The sequence below is a fragment of the Trichophyton verrucosum genome, assembly GCF_000151505.1.
Source record: "Trichophyton verrucosum HKI 0517 chromosome Unknown contig00655_1.f1.exp, whole genome shotgun sequence".
NCBI lineage: Eukaryota > Fungi > Ascomycota > Eurotiomycetes > Onygenales > Arthrodermataceae > Trichophyton > Trichophyton verrucosum.
This window is the reverse complement of record NW_003315298.1, coordinates 22,665-45,089: the sequence shown is the minus strand read 5'-3', so window position 1 is coordinate 45,089 and position 22,425 is coordinate 22,665. Positions and strand designations below refer to the sequence as shown.

Sequence of the window (22,425 nt, the reverse complement as noted above, 5' to 3'; positions counted from 1 at the left end):
GAAAGGGTAGTAGTAGTTGAGCGCAGAAGAAAAAAGTAACCGATCAACAGCGAAAACGGCAGAGAAAAAACAGGAAATTAGCGGAAAGGGAGACGCAGTTATATAACTAGAAGATCGAAAGTGCCAAAGGGCGGTCGAAACCCGGCAGAGAACCGATCGTGCTGTTTTCTGCGTCTCCTTGTGATTTTTCTCATCCCTGGGACGAAGAATCTCCGGGTGTTCATCATATGACGTTTAGCCGCGGTCGACTTGCCTCGGCTGTTTCCCGATATGGACACCATCAGTTTTCTTCGCTCCATGAATCACGGAGTTCCTGTTAATACATTAAAATGAATATGGAGACAAATAAATACATAGATGTTTCGCTATGAGCTGAATTGAATAAAATTTAAAAAAGCCAGCACCAGCCAGACGCCGGCGATGACAATCATTTGTGAACCTCCCAATGCCCCGTAACTTAGTGCCTGAAAAATAGATAAACTGCCACCGTAAAAGAAGGGAAAGATCATTAAACAGGGGATCTAGCCTCCCAAGGCTTGATCCTCTGTTCCCAGTACTCTGCAATGTTTTCCTTCGACTCTGTCTGTATACAGACTTCTGTCACTTTTGTGATTTCATCCGTATTCTGTTCAGGGGGCTGGACGATGGCCTCCTGACTGCTCGCTACTTCACTATGTTGTTTTCGCTTATGCTTGTGTTTTTTGCGGCCGGCGCTATGTTTGGATGCGTTGCTGTATTTAGACATCGGGTAGCTATCGTCGCCAGTCATAGTCGATACGCTATAATCCTCACTGAAAAATTTCTTGCTGGGACCAGAGCTGACCGTGACTGTCGTTAGCGATTTTGTCTTCGTTGCATATGAGGATGAGTGAGAGTCTTCTCCGTATGAGAACCATCCAAACCCATTCGAGGATGCTATGCGTGTGAGGTGTTTGCCTAGAGGTCCGAGGGCGGGTATCGAGGCCGTAACTATGACCAGGTAGTGCTTTAAGGATCCCCACATAGCCAGGTCGGCCATCTTCCAGGAATAGTCTGAGTCACTCCCAATGCGGTAGATGTAATAAGCCTTCATAACAGGTGCGACAAAGGCACTTTGCAGATTTCAAAAATTAGCACCTTCAATAGGACGAGTTCAACAGGGGAAGTGTGCAAAACACATACATTAAACTCAGCGACAGGATTAACGAAAGTGTGATTTTAGTGCGAAGAGGCATTCGGAGTTTGGATATCACAATTACAGGATATCCTGACAGGATAAGATCAGACAAACAACAACATGCTACAAACGAATATGTAGTTAGCATAAAGCCCAGCCTCGGGAGGAGAAGGTCCATCTAACCGCTTTGAAAGTAGGCTGAGGTCTTCACAACGCTCTTTTCCCAGCATTTCCCTCGAATAAGTGGATTCCATGCTGCTTCTGTAGGCCTGCACTGGCCTAAGATGATGAATACGTCCACAGAGTTGACAAGCGTGAGAAAGGTTATCCCGAGGTAGAAGTAAATGGCGTGACTTTTTGCTTTGTCCACGACACGCAATAGTAACAACGCAGCAGACACCTTTCCCCAGTTCACGGCCAAATCATGCATAGGCCCTGAGAGCCAGAAATATTTGGTTAGTTGTATAACTTGACTTTTCGTGAGGTCGGCCTGGTGAGTGCCCAGTCCGTTATCAACGGATGCGTTGACGAGAGCGGAATGCGCGCATCCAAAAATCTGGCAGTAATGAGTTAGACCCTGCTCCGAGTTAATATCAATAAAAAGACAGAATCGTACCAGTGCTGGGAACATAAAGGCATCGTCCCATCCGAAAAGTTTTGTAAGGCAAGTGCGCAGCCAAACCCGGACTGCAACCACCAACGTCGCTATAACGAAGGAAAGCCATGCGGCACCGAGGACCATAGGTCCTTTATCATCACTGGATGACCCTTGGCCGATATCCCAACTTGACTCCATGCTCCTCGACGAATCTCCTTGTTTAGTTGTTGGGACTATCCGGCCGGTTAGTTGGGAAACCTCACCCAGCGGATTTCGATTCGAGAGGCTTGTTAGGGTCCCATCAGTTGTAGTCAAAGGAAGAATTGGATGAGGTGAAATTAGTGAACACAGGAGGGTATGGGTAGTGCTCGTTTCAATGATAAAACGGTCTGGCAACAGTTAACCGTTCCAGGGCAAACGACTTTCATGGCGTAAAAATGCTTCTAGCCTTTTCTCTCGGCGAGGTCGGCAGCTTGGTAGTCATATATGTCAAAGGAACGCCTCTATTAATCAAGCCTTCCCATGACACAGGAAAAGCAAGTTGGAATCGACAACACCATCACCATCATGCAGACCTTGACATGGATGCATAAGGTTAAAATCATGAAAGCTTGCGAACACTTTCATTTTTGTGATAGCGGACCGCTATTGGATGCCAGCATCGCCCGCTCTTGGGAGTTCCTCGACTTGCCACACCTTCAGGCCAGTTAAGATGGCCGTGGCTGCCAACTATGCATGCTTATACTCCGCCCGGCCGTCCCCGTCTCGAACTGGAGCCGCGTTTTAGACGGAAGCTTTGAAACTGGGAGGGAACAAGGGACATATATTGGGGCGGGCTGAGGAGAGACGCTGTGGCGCCTGGGTTATGGACATGCTATGTCACGAAATGGTAAGCCAAAGTGTTGACCTGTACACGCTTGGCGTTACGCTATCCTGGACTTTGCATATTTTTAAGGTAGATCCCAGTCCGAACTCTGCAGCATCGAGTATTGAATCGATCTCTAGTATCTCGTGCCTGCCGCGTTTCCCAAGCCCTGGATGTCGGGAGGTCTTATCCATGCATATATGCCGGGGCACATATATATATACGGCGTAACATAATTTCTCTCCCCAGTCTTCGAGAAGATCTGTCGAAGAGTGGAGGAGTTCAGCTCGTCCAAGACTCAATTCTTGGAAGGAGAAGCGTGTCAATCGCTCGTGTTCATCTCTTGGATGATGAGATTGGAAACATCAGAAACGAAGCTAAGGTGACTTGACAGGCAAGTTGATGTTCGTTCCAGGTCAACCCCCGAAGGAATAAAGGAAGCTGCTTCGTACCCCCATACTTGTCCTGTCAACCCGGGTCGTCCTCGATATCCTTTGCCGCCATGGCGCCGTGCGAACGCTCAAAGCCCCTAAAAAAGAAAATGGAGAAAGCATTGGTACGAGGCCCAAACGCTCGCTAGTTAGACGTATCGGTACATCTGGAGATCACCGCATCCGCCTATGTGAAGGATCAGGGCGCCGGAGCGAGGGCTTGGACTCAGGAGTCCTTAGCCATCTGTTTCGGAGTGAGCATAGGTGCCGAACGGTCGAAATTACGGCCAAAAATGCCTGGCTAGCGATGTCGGCATTGCTTTTTCGGTCTGAGAATAGATAAAGATAACCTCTGCGGATATCGGGGGCTGGTGGACTAGTTCATCAGCACCCAGACTGAGGACCATCCTCACTGTGGACCAAGCAGGGACATCGGGTTGAAACCTTCAAGCCGGAGCTCTAGGCCGGCTGCTTTCCACGCGCCCTCTGCTTTTTCGTTCTCCCATTCTTAAGTTCTTAACCTTGCCGATTAAAATATGATCAGTTCCTCGAGGTGCCCTCCTGACAAGGGTCCATGCCCAAAAAGATTATATATAGTGTTCCCCTGCGGGATATATCAAGCGCTTCCATCACTAAGTCTTAACTGTATATCATCACCACCACCTCCCAGCATTCGATGTCGTGAGGCTGAAGTCGCGAATAAATAAAAGGACCTTATTGGAGGCAGCCTCGGCACGGAGAAATATCGACACGTGACACTTCCCGATTCGGATAATTACTAAGCGCCGATTGACGCCCAAAAAAAGGGGGAAGGAAGGAAGATAGACGATCGAAGGAAGAAGATACAGGTAGACAAAGAAACAGTTCTTCATGTGCTAGTTACTCTGTACAGATGGCTGCACTACGGGAAGATATGCAGGAGCGCAGGAAACTAATGAAAACATAGTTCTAAAGATAGCCTGGACGTTTACGGAGTACAGAATATATGTAGGTAATAGAAGGGAAGAGAATGGAACATGTATACGGAGTAAAGGGGAGGAAAAGAAATAATGGGAAGAGATGCTTCCAAATCAGCTGTGGTGGTAGGGCCTGATTAGATATTTCAAGCAAGCAGGTGACGGGGAATTTATAAAATAAAGAAAGGAAACAGGTGATAACGAAATAAAACACACATACACACACACACAAAGCCAGAAGTACGGGGGGACGCAGCATTAGGTTTCTTTTTTTGTCATAAGACGGGTAGGTGCCTGGCATTCCCGTGGTGGTCAATGAGCCGTGGCACGGGGCGGGTCCGGGAACGGGGCTGGTGCTATGGGAGGGGGTGAGGAATCAAATTCGTCATGGTATGGTACGCATGGTGGCACATCGGTAGGTAGAAAGGTAGGAATGTAGCTAGATAGGTTATGTATGTAAGACAGATCCGGGCTGGATTGCAGAAATGAAGGGGGCAAAGAGACAAAGATAAGAAAAAAAAGAGGAAGAGAGAAGAATAAGGAAATGAAAACCAAGTGTAAACAACCCATTTAGAACGACATTAAATTAAACCCCACCCCACCCAATTCCGGTTGAAACACTACTTTCATGATGCCAAATTTCACGCCAAAGGAGAAACATTAGGACAGATTGTAGCGTGGGAAGGGAAGCAAGGCCTAGCATAACCACAGCACTGGTCGAGGTGTAAGGAGTAAAATATGGAAGGTAATTTAGCAGCATGAGCTGCCGGAATTCGACTGGACACCTTGGCCCTGGCCAACCTGGACAGTAGGCTTGTTGTTGACGGTTGCGGTGCCCATTCGTTCCTTGATCTGTCTGGCCATGGTCAAGAAGGCTTGCTCGACGTTCGAAGCATTCTTGGCAGAAGTTTCCAAAAATGGAATGCCGAGACTATCAGCGAATTCCTGTAGTTGGAACGCATTAGCAGAGGGCTTAACAGTTCGCAGATATGGCGGGGGGTGGTAATACGAACCTTTGCAACAGTGTATTCAACGACCTTCTTGTCTTCCATATCACTCTTGTTGCCTACAAGCAGCTTGTTGACGCCCTGTGTGGCGTAACGGTCAATTTCTTGCAGCCACTGCTTGACGTTATTGAAAGAGTCCATATCCGTCACGTCGTAAACCACGCAGATTCCATGAGCGCCTCGGTAGTAGGAGGATGTGATGGTTCGGAATCGTTCTTGGCCAGCTGTATCCCACTGTAAAGCAAAAGAAAGTTAGTGACAAAATACAAGTGGCATTAGTCGGTGAAAGGTAGCAGGCAGCAGGCAGCAGGCTACGTACGATCTGGAGTTTGACGGTTTTTCCATCGAGTTCGATTGTTCGGATTTTCTATTCTTCGTTAGAATATTCATCTATTCCGCCATCAGGTCAAGTTCCCACATACGAAGTCAACACCGATAGTAGAAATGTAGCTTTCTGTATAAGTATCATCTGCAAATCTGAGAAGCAAACAAGACTTTCCGACACCGGAGTCACCGATGAGGAGGAGTTTGAACAAGTAGTCGTATCTAATCGCGAGCAAGCAAATCAGTATAATATCAACTGTATATATGCATGGTGGCGACTGCAATATTGAAGCGGGTATGTGTGTGTTTTGCCTTATTGGGAGGTTTGGGTGTCGTCAGCCGCGGGAGGAAGCTCTATAATAGTCATCCGGCGGTTAGTTCAGCTATATTTCCATCGGATAGGGAATAGTCTACGGTTCCGCGGGAGGACAGGGAGTTGCTGGTAGAAATAAGGGCACTTACTACTCAGGAGTCATTATGAAGGCGACAAGGTGGTGATGGGATAGAGAGAGGGGGGAAAGAGGCAAAAGGCGACGTCAGATAGCTGGCTGCTGTTCGGCTGGAGCGTGTCGAGGTCGAGACGGGCGCGGTATCAGGCTGGCGGGCTGGAGATGCGGTAGTCAAGCAGAGTGCTGGAGATGCGAGTTTGCTGCTGGTCGATGATGCTGCCGTTGCTTGCTTTGCTCTGCTTTGCTGGCTTGAGAGGCGGAAAGAAGAAGAGAGCGAGGTGAAGGTTGAAACAACGTGATACGCTGCGATCCATGGCGGCGCTAGGCTGTTTTGGGAAGAATATGGCGGATGTACCTAGAAGTATCTTCACATACAATTTTACGCTGTGAGGTACACAGCGGTACTAGTCTCTGAGGCTACAGCAACACTTGACAGTATAAGCCAACGGTGGATACACATTACATGTATATTATGACGTTAAGATACATAGAGATTTGGTTTTTTAGAGCTGCTCATGTGCTCAGTGCCAGTCGGGTGGCACGAAGGAAAACGAAGGAAATGCCATCGGCGGTTATGCGTATTTACAAAGCCGGCCAGACCATGTGATGTGATGGCCGCCCGGGTGTTTATACGTAGCCACGCTGGGTGAGCCACTCAAGGATAGCCTTCTCCTCTCTCTCGCGGTAGCTGGCGTTGGACTTGATGGTGTCCGCTGCGATGACAAGTGCACGGTCGTAGCCTTCCTGGTCCTTGTCGGAGAAGAACTTGGTGATGTCCTGTTCAACTTCTTTATCGGCGTACTTGATCAAGCTGAGACGCAGGAAGCGCTGAAGCAGGACCTTATTGGCACCCAACTTCTCCTCAATACGGTTCCAGTTGGCTTTGATAAAGTCCCACATGAGGTAGCGGCCCTTGGGGTTAGCGGCCAAGCCCGACCCACCGGTGTGAACATCCTGTCCAGAGACCTTGGGCGAGAAGAGGAACTCCAGGAATTCCTTGATGAGCTCAGGGTCGGTGGCACGGGAGAGAGCACCAAGGCAAATCTCCTTTCCATCGATGGTTGTGTTGGTCTCGTACTCCTTAACCAGCAGATCATACTCAGGGCGACCACCCTCTCCCATGTTGATGGAGAAGACAGCAGATCGGAGGTTAGTGTGAATGGCAGACTTATCACCATCGGCCCAGGCCTTGAAACGACGCTTGGCTTCGGCAACGGTGCTGTATTATACAAGTTAGAATAACGGTCTGTGGCTTAGATGGGTGCGAATGGCGGCTTACCCTTCGTGGCCAGAACGTCCAGCAGCAGTAATGAGGATCTGTCGGAGCTGCTTGGTCAAGAAGTCGTCACAGTCCTTGAATTCCCAGCCGATCTTTTCAGCAGCAGGAGTGACGAGTTTGCAGGTATAAGCCTTCAGGCCCTTAGAGATAGTCTCGTGGGTTCCAAAGATGGATCGCAAGTTGCCAAGGGAAGTCATAATTTGAGCCCAGACACTAGAAGAAGTTAGTAAGGGCGTACAATAAGGCAAAGGGGTTTATCATACAGGCAGTCAGCTTCGTCCTGGAACTTCTCGACAAGAGCGAGCAAGGAGACGGTGCTTCCCTCGCCAGAGACAGCCAAAGAGGCAGCATCACCAATCAAACCGATTCTGTCCTCAGAGCTGAGGAGGTTTCTGCTGTCACCGAACTTGACGAGTCGGTCTTGTGGGTAGTTAGTGTGGTAGAAGCCACACTGGTCCTTGTTGACCTTGTAGAACTCGTTACAGTTGATGTCAGCAACCGAGTCAGACTTCTTGGTCAAATTGCGGACGTTGGCACTCTCTGCCTTGGGGCCAGATTTGATGCCGAGTGGGATCCACCACATGGTTTCATCCTCCTCTGGCTTAACATCACCAGATGCAAGGAATCGTCGTTGGTCAACATTGATCTGGTTGGTTTGTTCAGTGACGTTGACAACGGGGAAACCGATCTTGCGGATCCATGGGTCCTAATGTAACTTAGTATGCGTTATCAAATAATAAGCGCGGCAGTACAGGACGAACCATGAAAGAAGTGACATCCTTCCCAGACACTTCGCTAAGAGCAGACCAGAGGTCGTTGGTGGTAGCATTGCCTTGAAAGACAGTCAGAATTCATTATTCCAGTAATGGCGGGACCTGAAATTTGTTACCATATTTATGGGCCTTGAGGTACTTGGCAACACCCTTGAGGAAGACCTCCTGGCCGAGATGGCTACTCAACATACGAATGACGGAGCTTCCCTTCAAGTAACTGATGTGGTCGAAGATCTGGTCAACTTCGAGGGCGTTTCGTACCGGAACTTCGATGGCATGGGATGCGCGGAGAGAGTCGAGTTTCATGGCTTGTTGAACACTCTCAGTCTGTAAAACCGTTAATATGGGGGTTATCAAAATTCAAGGTACCTCTACGGTGACGTACGACAAACTGTGACCAGACATTCCATTCTAATGGCTGTCAGCTTTGGATATATTTCCTAGAGTACTTGGGGGGGTAAAACTCACCTGGGTGGAAGTGATCTACGGCGAGCCACCCGACCCAGGTAGCGAAACCTTCGTTGAGCCAAAGCTCGTTCCACCAGTCCATGGTAACGAGGTTACCGAACCATTGATGAGCCAATTCTATGTATTGATTAGTAAGATGTGGATATGGGGTACGGGGGAATGGGGTAGAGAGCATACCGTGGGCAACAACGTAGGCAACACGGTTTCTGTACTTCTCATCGGACTTTCCTTCCTCGAAAAGGACAGCGGTGGTTCGATAGGTAACAAGGCCCCAGTTCTCCATGGCGCCCATGGCCTAGGACTCACTGAGTTAATTTACCACCCGTAGTAATGTATAAAATGAAGGACCGCACTTACAAATTCATGGACTGCTAGCAAGTCAGACTTGGGAAGAGGGTAGTCGATCTCAAAGACGTCGGAGAAGTAGTCCAAGGTCTGGGAAGCACATTCCAGGGCAAACTGAGCCTGCTCCTTGAGGCCTCTGGTGGTATAAACACGGACTGGGATACTGGCGCCGTTGTACTTGCGCTTAGTCATCGTCTCGACGTACTCGAAGTCACCTACAGCCCAGGCAAGGAGCTATAACACAACATCATTAGCAAACTACCCCGTTTTCAAGAAGATATGTAAATACTTACATAGGTGCTCATAATGGGAGTCCGCTCAAAAGAGACAAACTCAAGGTCAGGCTTGCTACCCTCACGCTTGCTCTTAACAGGCATGTTGCTGAGAGCCGTCAAGCCCTTAGTAATTTCGATCTCAAAATCAAAGGTGGCCTTCAGATTAGGCTCATCGAAGCAAGGGAATGCCTGTCTGGCATCACAGGATTCGAATTGGGTGCTAAGCATGTAGTGCTGCTCTCCAACCTTGGGCGTGGCAGGTCCTGGAGTAGCTGCCGACTGGTATCCAGCACGGCAGAAACCAGCCATGTAGTTGTTGATAGTTCCGGTGAAGGAGATGGTCAGCAGCATATCTGCCGGCTGTAGCTCGCTGTCAAACTTGAAGATGGCACGTTCAGACTTGCGGTCGTATGAGATCTCAGTGGCCTTGCTGGCAGCACTTCCTATGCGGCAGTCAGTACACAAATGTCAAGACACACTCAATGACACCCGGGTCTGAGGCGATATACCATCTTTGGCAGAGATCTCTGCCAACTGGACGTCAATTGCCTTGACATTGACAACAATCTCCTTGGTAGGGCGTGTGATCTTGGTGTCTATCTTGACAGTTCCCTTGTATCCCCAGTTGCCGCCGATGGTGAGATCGTACAGCGAGACATGGTAGTGAGATGGCTTAGCCCTGTATCTGTATCAGCAATGCTCCTCTCTCCATATCTTCCGGCACAACGAGGTCCGTCCAACTCACACGTCTGGCAGCGTCTCCCTGTCGCTCGGGTTCATCGTGCGGAATTCGGCAGAGCAGGATCTTTTCTGGAGTGGAATAGCTAACCCGGCAGACTTACGAGCAGCAGCCGGCCTGACGGTGGATAACGATGCTAGTGAACGAGCAGGAGAAGAAGAGGAAGAAGTTGAAAAGGACGAAGAAAAGGAAGAAGACGGAGACGGAGACGGAGACGAGATCAAGAGGGGCCGCGGGGACAGGGAAGAGGCAGAAGAGAGGGGCAGCGCGGCGGAAGAGAAGTAACTCGCAGGGCGGGCGGCATGACGTCGCACTCCATGTTTAGCCGCAGCGACGCTTCTTCCCGCGCGCCCACCGCAGCGCAGCGCCAGCGCGACCACCATCACCATCACCACCACCGCCGGACGGGCGAGCGCAGGAGAGGCACGCGACCTATAGCAGGCTGACGGGCAGCGAGACAGCAGATGGGATATAAGTAGTTATATAGGCCGGCAGGGGGCGTTGGAAGGACAAGCTTCGGTAAGCTAGCTCGTTCGGCTATCTTGGCCCGTTGGCCGTTGGCTATGTGTATCTATTCCCCGTAATTATATAGTTATGCTAATATAATTGATATAGTAAGACAAGAATAAGAAGAAAGAGAGAAGAAAAACGAGCGACTGGGTGGTTATATAAAAAAAGTCCGCCGTTCCCAAACTTGAAGATACGAAGTTCAGGATAAAAAAAAATAAATAATAATTTCGCCTAACCCTGCAGCCGCGACTTGCTGCAGCCAAGGCGCCAGAAGGAGATCGACTTCACGCGAGAAGACTTGATCTCTAGCGCGGCAGCGTCTCGAAACAGTCATCCCCCAAGAGAGGGCTTCTCAGATGGCACGCTCGGATGAGGAGTACAGCGACGCAGCGTCGGTAGACGACCTGGACGAAAACCTCGAGGAAGAAGACGAAGATGAAGATGACATCGTCGACTCTCGGACGGCCAGCAGTCGACGGAGGGATCGAGACCGGGGCGGCAAGAGCAGAAAGAAGAAGAAAAGGAAGCAACATGGAGGCGCGGAGTGGGAGGTAGCAAGGACGTGGGAGACACTGGTAGAAGGTGCGGATGGGACCATCACTGCCACTGTCGATGGCCTTCTTGAAGCCGACAAGAGGAAGAGGTGTGTTTTTTCCTTCTCTACGCTGGGGAAACATCGGCTGCTTAGGACGAAAGAGAAGATGTTGATAATTTGCAGGTTGCTCAAGGATACTACACCGCTACAGCGAGGTATAATACGGCATATGATACTTGTCCTCGACCTCTCCTTTGCCATGGCGGAGAAGGACCTGCGTCCGACCAGATACCTTCTCACTCTCAGATACGCGCAGAAGTTCGTGCAAGAGTTCTTCGAGCAGAATCCCATTTCGCAGCTGGGCATCATGGGCATGAAGGATGGTATAGCCGTGCAGATCAGCGAAATGAGCGGTAACCCAACCGAACATATGTTGGCTCTCCACGCCTTGCGGGCAGAAGACCCAAAGGGCCTACCAAGTTTGCAAAACGCTCTCGAGATGGCCCGAGGATCTCTATAGTGCGTGCTACTACTTTTTTCTTTAACCATTGATAACATACGAAAGCTAACATTCAAACAAGCCACACCCCATCCCACGGTACCCGAGAAGTTATTATTATCCTTGGGGCCCTCCTCTCATCGGATCCGGGTGATATTCACCAAACGATCACTTCTTTGGTGGCAGACAAGGTACGGGTAGGCATAATTGGTCTAGCCGCCGACGTAGCCATATGCCGTGAAATATGTGCCAAAACAAACGATGGCAATGACTCCAGTTACGGCGTGGCTATAGATGAGAAGCATCTATGGGACCTCCTGCTAGACGTCACCACTCCACCGGTAACGTACTCGCAACGCTACTCCTCTAACTCCTTGCTCATGATGGGTTTCCCTTCACGCACAGTAGAGCCCTTCCCTTCACTTTGTGCATGCCACTCCAAACCCGTTAGAGGCGGCTATATGTGTTCGCGGTGTGGCAGTAAAGTGTGTTCTTTACCCGCCGAATGCCCAACATGCAACCTCACGCTCATCCTCTCCACCCACTTGGCGCGATCATACCACCATCTTTTCCCATTGATAAATTGGGTTGAGGTTCCGTGGAAAAGGGCCTCAAGAAGTGTCAGTTGCTTTGCTTGTGGCAATCCTTTCCCTGCTGTGCCTCCACGGGATAAATGGGACATGCGAGATAGGTCCATCAAGGGTATGTCCGTCAGCAGCAGGTATGAATGTACAGTTTGCCATCACCACTTCTGCATTGACTGCGACGTCTTTGCTCACGAAGTTGTCCATAACTGCCCCGGCTGTCAGAGCGGTAAACCCCTGGATGTGGACTCTAGCTCTAACCCAGCAGCAAAACCCCAGCCTCATACAAACGGGCACTCACAAAACTCTCAACCTGCCGACAATGGTGATGCAATGAATACCGGTTGAACAGACACTTTGTGCATTTCACTATTCACTCCTATCATCGACGCAACGACCTGATTGACCTGTGTATTATACTTTGCCCCTGCCATCATTTTCGAAATAAGCATCTTGCTCTACAAAAGCAAACTCATTCAAAAGGAATGTTATTGGCGTTTTTGGTTTGGTTGGCTTTTTGCACCTATCCAACGGCATATCAATACCAACTTCTAATTTAGCCAGTAGTGATTTGAATATATCAAACCGCATGTTTTTTTTGTTGTACAGAGTCAACTTCAGCTCTGTATCTCTTATATGCTCCGTATCTTATAAGTTTGTACATGACTCGCCAAAGCTCGTCCGTATTATCATACAGGGTACCTTGCAGCTAAAGTCCGCCATTTTCTCTACCATCGATGATTCTTCTAGGTTTCCCTTACCATTGCGTTCTTTCTACTCCGTTTAATCGTTGATTTTCCATCCCTGCACCTTCCCTGGCTAGGCAGTTCCCAGAAAAGAAGGTTTGGCCATTGAAACCTAGTAACGGCGCTAAATTATCCGCTCCCGGTAAAATATTCGTAATAGGTATTACTGTAATATATCATACAGCTATCCGTGCCTCGGTCCTTTATTCAAACGTCATTTCTTTACATCTCCTGTTCAATCAATAACTAATTCACTAGATTCAACATTCAGTATCTAACTCAGCCCTCGAAGGAGAAAACACATATCATTTGCAGGGCGGTAACAACATCAACAAACTTTTTAAACACCTGTATAAGTTGATATCCGAGCCTACGCATTATATAAAGCTTACTCACTCTGCGATGGCTTCCCCCGCGATAGCATCTGCAGATCCAGCTCCGACGAGTTCAACGTCAGACTCTACAGATATATATCAAAGGCTCTCTTCTTACTCTTTTACCGAGGATCCAGAGTTCAAGCTTGGCTTAGCAGTTATCCTTGGCCAGCCAGGAACTCCCGCAACAGACGAACAAGTCAATAGAACTGACGAGCTTGTTACCAAAGCGAAATGCTTCTACTTCTCAAAGTACGTCTCACAAAACTGAGCAGAGAATGGATTATACTGACATATACTAACTATACTAGGAAATATGCAATCCAGCCTCCAATTGATCACACTTCATATCAGCATTGGCTTCAACCACAGTCACGAAACGAAAATAGACCCCTTCCTTCAACGTCAGATAACAACGTTGGTAATGAAGCAGCGCGGTCGGGGTCAGTCTCTGTATCTACAGTGCCAGAGGAGAGTAAGTCGGAGGAGGGACAGCCTGTATACCCGTCATCGTTTGCTCGGATTGTGGAGCTTATAACCACAGGGCAGCCAATACCGGGAATCCAGCAGATACCCGATACTGTGTTGACCGGTCAGGAGACTGCTAGTACGGCTCAGCGGAGGAGGAAGCCGTGGGAAAAGGATGGAGGAGAGTAAAATCAAGAATGTAACCAGAAAGAGGGTGGGAAGAAGAAAGATGTGAATCATAATGAAGATGGGATATCGACTGACCACGCCCTTAAGGATGGTAGTGGTGCTTAGGCCCCCACTAGACCAGACAGATCCTAGAGTCCTGGATACAGCTGCCGATGGGTCACTATTATGAGAGAAGGAATACATGACGTGTAGTGTTATGATTGTCCTCTCGGCCACAGCCTAGGTGTTAAAGCACATAGTAACTGCTAACTGACGAACGCATTTTGGGGGTTTAGCGGATATAAAGGTCTATCCTATATACGAGCATTATTTATTACAATATGTATAGACGGCGGTTTCAGTATCCCTAATACCAATGATAATAAAACGTCCCCTTTGGAATTTTGGCAACTAGGTGCTCTCAAGGCTATCATACATGAAGATATCGAATACAAACATAGCGTATCAATGACCAAATAACTCCTTGACCTCCACAAACCCGCAATCCCATGGAAGTTTTTTCTTGGGCAGGCTCCCAGCAAAAATAGAAAAGATAAATGGCGAAAAAAAGGTAAGGGAGGGGAGGCTCCATGACGATAAGAGAGCGTGTCTGTGAAACAGATAGAAATAGCACCCTGTAATTCCGCCGAATACAACATGTTGGAAACTGAACCGTTGGGGTAAACCAAAGCACCAGGTAGCTACCCATGCCTATTTGGATAAGTTCATCTTCACAGCAAATATGACAATTTAAGAGAATGAAATAAGGAAGTAAGGTAGACCCAGACAGGGGGGAGAAGCAGTTGGAAAAGGCAAGAAAAGCAGAGATGGATAAAAAAAGAAAAGAAGAGGAATCAGATCGGATGTTTGTCAAGGAACCTTCAACAAACCAACGTGCAAATACGAGGAGTTTGGGCTTTGAACCAAGTACGACATCCTCGCACCCGAGAATCCTAGAAAGAAGGAAGATAGCTGTAAATTAGACTCCGATATGAGTATCACTTTCGTTATTCGCTATAGCCGAGCACTGAAAGTTTGTGTCATGCAGTATGCTATTAGCAAATGTATGGAAATCTGATTTAACGGAAAGGAGGATAGTTGCTGCTCCACTGAGAGCTGCGGTTGTACCTAGCACCATTCATAGAGCTAGGGCCGCGGTCTTCAGAAGGAGAATTAAAGCGACTAATCTGAATACCTGCACCTGGCCCGGGGCGAGTAACATGGTTAGGGTTGCAGCAAAGCATGGCCACACGCGACCCAAACTTGGAACCTCGGAGGGAGACCATATGTTTGCTAATGCGCCTATGTTAGTGAAAATCAATAGATGAAGGGTTGTGAATACACCAACCGAATATGACCTGCAACTAGCTCACGGTGTTGATTCCCAGGCATTGAGAAGGATCCATTGAATCAAGTAGTTTCCGTACTGATCTCCGGCAACTGGCCCACTGGTTAGTACAGAAATTGAAGATGAAGAGCTGTCTAAGATCGGACGTACTATCAATCAGAGGCATACGGGGACGGTCTGGACGACCAGTGCAGACTCTGGTGAGGTATCTATCAAGGAACTCGGTTCCACCAATCTTCAAACATTTCTCTACAACTTTGGAGGCAAACTGGTCCATGCTGTAATCGGTGGCCCAAACCAGAATGTGCTCAATCGCACGGCTCTTGTCGGGCGGGGCACCATGTTCACAGATGTGTTGAATGCACCAATTGCCAAATTGACCATGTGCAAGTAGGTCGATTTTTGCAAGAACTTCCTCGATTGCTTGACGCTTTGAAACGATTAGCATAGCACAGAGATATTCGAGTTTTACCGTCGTACCTTCTCATCCTCGACACAATTTTCAAAAATATTTTGGACAACGAGGCTCCCGGTCTCCCCCAAGGCAACTTCGTGCCACATTCCCCTAAGTGCTTCGTTAACTTTAGTCATAATCTGTGGCGGTTCACCGCTCCAACGAAGTTCAAAAAGTTTCTGCCACACATGACAGGCGTATCTATGAATCACGGTCTCAGGAATACGGCGAAGTAGCTCATGCACCATAACTGCTTTGTGCTCTTCTGGGACACAATCGAATGCTTTCTGAATAACATGGCAACCGAAGGGGTCCATGCTTAGACTCAATGTATTGCCACGAATAGCATTAGCAATAGAAATAACTTGTTCGGGGGTACCGTGCTCAAAGCAACGTTGAACAAGGAAGTTGCCAAATCGATTGATCATTAATGGGTATGCTTGATTGGCAATTGCCTCAATAATTTCATACTTCTGTTCGGATGTGCCAACCTTGAGCTTTTGCTGGAGGAAAATGGACGCCTGTTGATCGTTGTTGCAAACAATCTTGTCCACGATGTACTTCCAATCGCATGAAACACTTTTATCTAGAAGACGACGATAGTTCAATGGTTCAAGTGAAGAAACATAAGTGGAAGCGGCTCCGGAGGCGGCCTAAAAGCAAAGTCAGCTCTAAAGTTGAAGCTCGTACGGTATTTTCAGTGCTTACAGAAGGTGCCCAGGATCCAGGGGTAGCTGGGTATGCATTAAACTCAGCTGCCATTGGGGATAGTGGCGTGCCAATTGGGCGGGGCTGATACGTGTTTACAGCAGGATAGGTAGTCTGTGGCTGAAAATTTGCAGCCTGTTGCTGGCTAGCTGGCCGAGGGATAGAACTAGCAGAGGTCAAGGATGGGGAAAACGTACCCCATGGCGAGGTCTGCGGAGGGAAGCACGAGGATCCACGACTAACTTGAGTGGCTCGTCGGCCACCATGTCCCTGAATGTGAGGGGCTGGTTCTGTCGAATAGTGGTTATCAAACCCATACGGTGGGCCTGCATGTCCCGGAAACATACGTTGGTTAATAGAAAATCCAGTATTGGAGTTATATCCCGGCTGACTAGGGCGAGTTCCCCAACTGCGGGCGGTATCACTGCTAATACTCGATTCATGCAACATGAAGTCACGGCTGATCTTGTCAGAATTTCCAAAGTTATTCACTGGTGGTTGTGATTGAGCGTTCCATATGCCACGAGCTCTATTATAGCCTCCTGCAGAGACAGCCTCTGAGATGTCAGAGTGAGCGTCATCTTGCATAGCCCATTGTTCTTGACGTTGATTGAACTGGCGGGTGGACGCATTGAAGGCGTTCTGCAGGCTGCTAATTGTCTGCTCAGTAATCTCACGGCCGCCAAAGTCAACTTCAGACGGAGGTCCCATAGCTTGATCCAGAGTTTGTTTGATAACACGGGTCTGAGCAAGCTCTTGCTCTTGTAGAGCAATACGAGAATTCGCAGCTTCCAATTCTTGCTGTAAGCGAAACATCTCCTGAGTGTCCATCACTTTTCCGGTGTTCACAGTATTTTGCCAAATGGTCAAGTTTGGCTGGGTAGTAGGGGCAAGCGGGATGTGGCCTTCAATTGTAGGAGTTAACTCCGTATGGTTTACATGAGAAGGGCGATTTTCCCCAGATGGCTGTCTTGCCAAACGCGGCTGGGTATCCATAGGTTTGGTGGCCGGGTCACCAGCCGAACCACCTGATTTGCCGTCTTTTGGAGACAGCTTTGCAAGAATTTGGTCCATGACAGACTGGGGAACGGAAGATCCAGGTTGATCAGCCTTCATTTTCTAAGAAAGTTAGCTACAAGTTTTGAAACCATGCAGTGTGTACGTTATAAGCCATTATTCATTCACCTTATCATCCCCGACCGGAGGCGTGTTTTGAATGTTCCCCAGTTTAGACGAGACAAGGGGGTTGGTTCCAGTGGTAATCGAGCTCAAATTCATCGTTCCCTATTGCCAAGTTAGAAATTGCCTCCTATGTCGATGGCCTGAGTCTATACACAACAAAGGTGCCAATTAGGAGATACCTACCGAGCCTAGACGCCCGTGTGATGGAATACCTGTAGGGTCAACGTGAGCTTTGCACTGAGTAGATGGCTTTTGAGACGCGTTAGAAGAGATTATGACTTTGTAAGACATGATAATGACCACTTCAACACGCTTTTCAGACAAGTAAGGGTAATAAGTAAAGAAATCAGTAGATAGAATGAGATCCACAAGGAAGTGATCCAAGTCCAGCAGCTCGGATGCGTTGGGAGGGGCAGGATAATATGCAAAGAACCGAGAAAAAGCCACCCACCAGGCTCTGATATCGCAGAAAACTGACACGTCAACGCGTGTGAGAGACTGTAATCAACGCAGCAGAGAATCGAATGAAGCTGTAGAGGCACAGTAGATGAAGAGAAACCAAACAAGTATGCTGTGAAGTAGATGGAAGAAGTTCAGGTTGAGAAAGAAAAGAAAAAAAAAAAAAAAAAACGAAGAGGAAGACAGAGGAAGATCTGGAGAAGAAGATAAAACAGAAAGAGCCGACTAAAAGAGAAAGTATGAGTTGAGATCAAGATACATGGAACAAAAATAACAAAGAGAACGAGAAAGTCCGACTGGCGAGCAGCAGAAGGCGAGGTTGAGGTTGAAGAGAGCGCGACGTTGACGTTGACGTTGATGTTGACGTTGTTGGTTTTTGTAGCAGCCGAGAAGTTGAAGTTGAAGTTGTGGGAGGCCAAAAGGGGAAGGGCGGTGGCAGAAGGAAATAAAGGCAAAGTCAGCTTGCTGCTTAGTCGCTGGTCTAACCACGCGGCGCCGGCAAGCCCCTAGGGCTATGGAGAGCATGGATATAGTACGCAAACAGATATAACTACAAGGGTTATAGAGAGGTATAATGGTATAAGGGTATCAGTGGAGCAGGGGGCATAGCAGAGTCTGCATTGGGTGGACGAGAGGCACATATATCGCTATATCATTGTTTAAGGGCTGTCTATTGTATATGTTAGGAGCCCTACATTGTACTTGGTTTGTCTGCCACATAGACAGCAGGCCTATCTACTCAAGCTCAAGAGACATAAGAGGCCGCAGAGACTTTCCACTCAGAATCGAAGAAGCCAGCAGCATAGAGAGAGCCTTGTCCCTTCAATGGGGTCCCCTTGTTGACAACCACGAAGTCAGGCTGGCCGACTCCTGTGAGGACAGGCACCAAACGAGCAGCCTGTTGAAGGCCGGCCATGTCGGATCCCCAAATAACTAGCTCTAAACGTTCATTTACCAAGGGGCGTATGAAGATAGCACCGAGACCCGACTCAAAGGGATAACTTGTTGTTCCCTGGGAAGTCTTGATATCCAGCGATCGTGCTGATATTGATATAGCAGAGTCGCCCGCTGTGTATCCATTTGGCTGAGCACCGAGCAAGATGGTGACGTTGTTACCTGCCAAGCTAGTAGCAGTCGTGGAGTCGGCAGTGGGCACAGCATACGAAATGATGCAATCGGCTGACAAGTACTGGAATAAATTTCGGCAGGTTTGCAGGGCGAGATCTCGAGTTTCCTGAGCTGCAGCGGTCACAGTAAACGGCGCTTCTGTGCGGAGGAAAGCATTCACACCAGCCTGTCTGCCATATCTCTGTGAAATAGTACGCCAGGAGTCACCACCCGATGTCCACTTCCCAGCGGCATCTTGTGTGTACCATGTTGTCGTAGAGTTGCTAGGAGTGACTGTAAATCTAGAGCCATCTATCTGGATATACAGTGGAACATGTGATCTGATTGCACTGGTCTCGAGGTGGAAACGGCGGATATTTCGTGTCTTTAACTTCCAGACTCCGTCATTGGTCATACTTCGCTCAACCTCGATAGAGCCAACTCGGTCAGGGGTATGTGATTGATCAACATATATACCGCCTCTGGTACCCATATGACCTGCAGGTGGGAGAGTGACCGAAAATCTTTGAGGAAGAAGGTCAGTGGCATTTGGGCGCTGAACATATGTACGATAGAAATCCTTAAGGAAGTCGGAAGTCATAATTCCGGTGTACCAGTGGTTTTTACCTGGCACTTCATGATACTTCGAGGGTGAACCGCTCTCTTGCAACAACCTATGCATCAGCCGAGAATGGTACACAACCACATTATCGTCAGAGGCACCATGCTGTTGGTAGACCGGAATTCCAGCAAAGTTATCAACTAGAATCTCATGTTTAAAGTCCTGGCGCGCCCGATAAAATGTAGATGCCAGCAATGAGTCTGTGTTATGCCACATGGAGTATGGGACATAGTCTATTGAAATGTACGATTAGTCATGGAGCAATATGAAATGGGGAGGATACATACTTTCTATCGAGGTATAACCTGCAACAGGTGCTGCAGCAATTATTTTATCGGGGTAATGTGAGATGGTATACCATGTTCCCTGGCCTGTTTCTAGTTAGATTCCAATATTAAACAAAAATAGCAGTCTATACTTACCGCCATTTGAGTGTCCGGCTATAACCCAATCACTGTCGATAACCCCGACTCCTGTCCAACCACTGTATTTAATGTAGTCATTAAGTGCTCGGACTGAGTGCTGTAAGTCGGCAAATCCCCAAGTATCTGAAGGTAACCTGTTAGCCATGAATCTTAACCACCGAGGGATCGAAACCTACGCCAATCATCTCCGCTCCAAGGTGTCACACCACTGGGAAATAAGGTCCATGCACATATGTCAGACACACCATCAAGCATAGTGCGAATTATCTCATCACTTGCAGCCTGTCCTGCTCCATGAAGACCTAGCAAAACTGGAAGTTTTGCGCTTTTGTTTTTATTGCATTCTAAGGATGTAGGAGGCCGCATAGTGGCATAAGAGACTACTCCTCCTGGCAGCACGAAAGTATTTTGTTGAACTTCTGGCAGCTTTCTCCTTGTAAAAGTGATGGTCATTGGTTGCGTCCTCTGAACGCTGGAGCTACCAGGGGTCGTATACTCGAAGTATAAAGACACCGACGCTGGAACATTGGTTTTATCGTTCGCCTCAACTGTAAAGCCAATTGCGCGAGATTGTGCTCCCTCAAGTTTCACATGATTGTTTAACATTTTCAAAGAAAACCTGGCGGCCTATAAGTGGTTAGTTGTGTGATAAGAGTATAGCATGGATGATCCTAACCTGGGTGCTATCTTCCTTGATGCCAACCACATCAACAGGATTTCCAATAGTATTATGGAGAGTAACGGAAGCATATGGGCTAATCAAACGATTTTCAACAACATCCGCAACAAGAATACTCTTTTCGTCCACAATTAGTGTTTTAGACAACTCCTGTGCAATGAGCGTAACATTGATAAACGGTTCGCCAACGGCTCCAAGAGCTCTGACATCGCGGACCACACGGAGGTCAACAGTGTGAGTTCCAGGGGACAAATCCAGAAGAAGTGGTGCTCTGCGAAAACCAAAAAAGTCCCCACCGAAGTATGATTTGTTGTCAATTCGATATTCCCAGATCCTATCCGTATACAAAGCGACCACGGAGTTGGATTTAGAAACAGTCAATGTTCCACGTGCCCAGGCTTGGTACTGCTTTGCATCCCAGCCGTAGACTTCTTGAAGAGATGTCAAGTTATCCGGGGATAAATTGATATCGAGTATAGTCTCGGGAGGGTCAGCAGTTGAATTGACATGCGTCGAAGCTATTGACCAATTTGCAAGACCGTTAAGTGCCAGAGAGCTGTCAAAGCTGGCCTTTGGGTCATATTGCAGCGTTTGGAAGCCACCATATGCTTCCAGTGGGTCAGCACCCCAAGATGATTCTAAGAAACAATGTTAGTGATAATGCTTAGGCACAGAGCTAAATTACGTACCCCTCGTTCCTATTTCAAACGGTCCAAGAACCTGCCAGCTCTTAGAAAACGGACTCTCATTAAGCTGTAGATCGGAGCCACCGTCCGCTGAGTTCGTTGCACCGACACCGCGGCATGTCAACAGTGGGATGCAGACCCAAGGGGCTACCTTAGAGTACTTCATACCTCCCGGATGCAATAATCCAGTCTGACTGACCAAATGGTTGACTGGTTCAGTATCTGGAATGTGAGGTAACAGATCAGTAAGACCTTGGAACCACTGAGAGCACAGGTGGAATGTCCAGAGGACAAACGATGGCATTATATGCATTTTTAACCCCGTAAGTTAGTATCGTCTGCTTTTTGATAATTTCGACTTGGGCTGGCTAAATGACGCCAGGTATCACTGCGTGGTCAAAATATTGGGAATTTCGTCAAGTCTTTTGTGACAATATTTTGAACCGGACAACAGTTCAAGCCTCGATTCGCCTTGGCTCGAAGTACTTCCCCTCATTATGACTGCGAGGTTGGGAGGTCAGCTGGATGAAGCACTGGAGGATTCGCAGACAAAGCCGAAGGTTAGCCTTTTTGGCCGAAATAGCTTCGTTCAACGTCAAGAATCCAGATAGGAAAAGTCGTCAGCTTCTGTTGGATGACCAGACCCTTCACTGAAAAGTCAACCAAGCTGTAGCGATCGCCGTATGAGATCCCAACTCCTGAACTTTCAGGCCAGTTCCTCAGGCAGGGAGAATCCGTAGGATAGCCCAGTCATAATTCGGTGGTACTGTACACAGTATCAAATTTTGGTAGTCTTGCGTTCCAGGCTGGTGGCGTAGGAGCCGACATTACTATGGGGTATAACACCACTTCCCAAATTGTTTCCTAGTTAACTTGGTGATGCTTTCCTTGCGGGGCTCACCGACACTCCGCCAGCCGTCTTAGTAGAAGACTATTTCATGGCTGCATATCTCATGTCCAAGGAGCTATCATTGGTCCCCTGTCAGGTTGAACAAGACAGAGGTCATTCTTCGCTCCCATGGAGAACATTCTTCGGGTGGCCGGACGAGTGAGAAAGCGAGAATGACAGGCTTTGTCTGGCGAGACTTCCCGCATGAAGTTAGTTTTGGTAAACCAAACATAGTCACTAGTGGCGGTATGGGGTGGAGGGGATGAAGTGTTACGACCTCGGGTGGTTTTTTTGCCCCAAGAACAAGATCCAATGGA

General features: G+C 48.1%; 7 protein-coding genes across 7 annotated transcripts; 2 read left to right on the top strand and 5 right to left on the bottom strand.

Annotated features, from left to right (window-relative positions):
• Window positions 1–508: 508 nt before the first annotated feature.
• TRV_05940 (uncharacterized protein) lies at window positions 509–1,018 on the bottom strand (the record flags this gene model as incomplete). Its single annotated transcript, XM_003019926.1, has 1 exon — window positions 509–1,018. One exon carries the CDS (start codon window positions 1,016–1,018, stop codon window positions 509–511), a length of 510 nt encoding a protein of 169 aa, XP_003019972.1.
• A 3,738-nt stretch (window positions 1,019–4,756) lies between these two features.
• Window positions 4,757–5,154, bottom strand: TRV_05939 (uncharacterized protein; the record flags this gene model as incomplete). Its single annotated transcript, XM_003019925.1, has 2 exons — window positions 4,757–4,951; window positions 5,020–5,154. 2 exons carry the CDS (start codon window positions 5,152–5,154, stop codon window positions 4,757–4,759), a joined length of 330 nt encoding a protein of 109 aa, XP_003019971.1.
• A 1,259-nt stretch (window positions 5,155–6,413) lies between these two features.
• On the bottom strand, window positions 6,414–10,054 carry TRV_05938 (leukotriene A4 hydrolase; the record flags this gene model as incomplete). Its single annotated transcript, XM_003019924.1, has 11 exons — window positions 6,414–7,005; window positions 7,066–7,278; window positions 7,329–7,771; window positions 7,827–7,897; window positions 7,955–8,165; window positions 8,224–8,249; window positions 8,307–8,601; window positions 8,664–8,885; window positions 8,945–9,369; window positions 9,436–9,605; window positions 9,672–10,054. The coding sequence occupies 11 exons, from the start codon at window positions 10,052–10,054 to the stop codon at window positions 6,414–6,416; spliced, it is 3,051 nt and encodes a 1,016-aa protein (XP_003019970.1).
• A 477-nt stretch (window positions 10,055–10,531) lies between these two features.
• Window positions 10,532–12,141, top strand: TRV_05937 (uncharacterized protein; the record flags this gene model as incomplete). Its single annotated transcript, XM_003019923.1, has 2 exons — window positions 10,532–11,229; window positions 11,292–12,141. The coding sequence occupies 2 exons, from the start codon at window positions 10,532–10,534 to the stop codon at window positions 12,139–12,141; spliced, it is 1,548 nt and encodes a 515-aa protein (XP_003019969.1).
• Window positions 12,142–12,941: 800 nt separating this feature from the next.
• Window positions 12,942–13,570, top strand: TRV_05936 (uncharacterized protein; the record flags this gene model as incomplete). Its single annotated transcript, XM_003019922.1, has 2 exons — window positions 12,942–13,165; window positions 13,225–13,570. The coding sequence occupies 2 exons, from the start codon at window positions 12,942–12,944 to the stop codon at window positions 13,568–13,570; spliced, it is 570 nt and encodes a 189-aa protein (XP_003019968.1).
• Window positions 13,571–14,913: 1,343 nt separating this feature from the next.
• Window positions 14,914–17,175, bottom strand: TRV_05935 (uncharacterized protein; the record flags this gene model as incomplete). Its single annotated transcript, XM_003019921.1, has 3 exons — window positions 14,914–15,327; window positions 15,378–16,004; window positions 16,060–17,175. The coding sequence occupies 3 exons, from the start codon at window positions 17,173–17,175 to the stop codon at window positions 14,914–14,916; spliced, it is 2,157 nt and encodes a 718-aa protein (XP_003019967.1).
• A 1,270-nt stretch (window positions 17,176–18,445) lies between these two features.
• Window positions 18,446–21,532, bottom strand: TRV_05934 (uncharacterized protein; the record flags this gene model as incomplete). Its single annotated transcript, XM_003019920.1, has 6 exons — window positions 18,446–19,662; window positions 19,717–19,806; window positions 19,852–19,977; window positions 20,100–20,481; window positions 20,531–21,171; window positions 21,223–21,532. The coding sequence occupies 6 exons, from the start codon at window positions 21,530–21,532 to the stop codon at window positions 18,446–18,448; spliced, it is 2,766 nt and encodes a 921-aa protein (XP_003019966.1).
• Window positions 21,533–22,425: the final 893 nt, after the last annotated feature.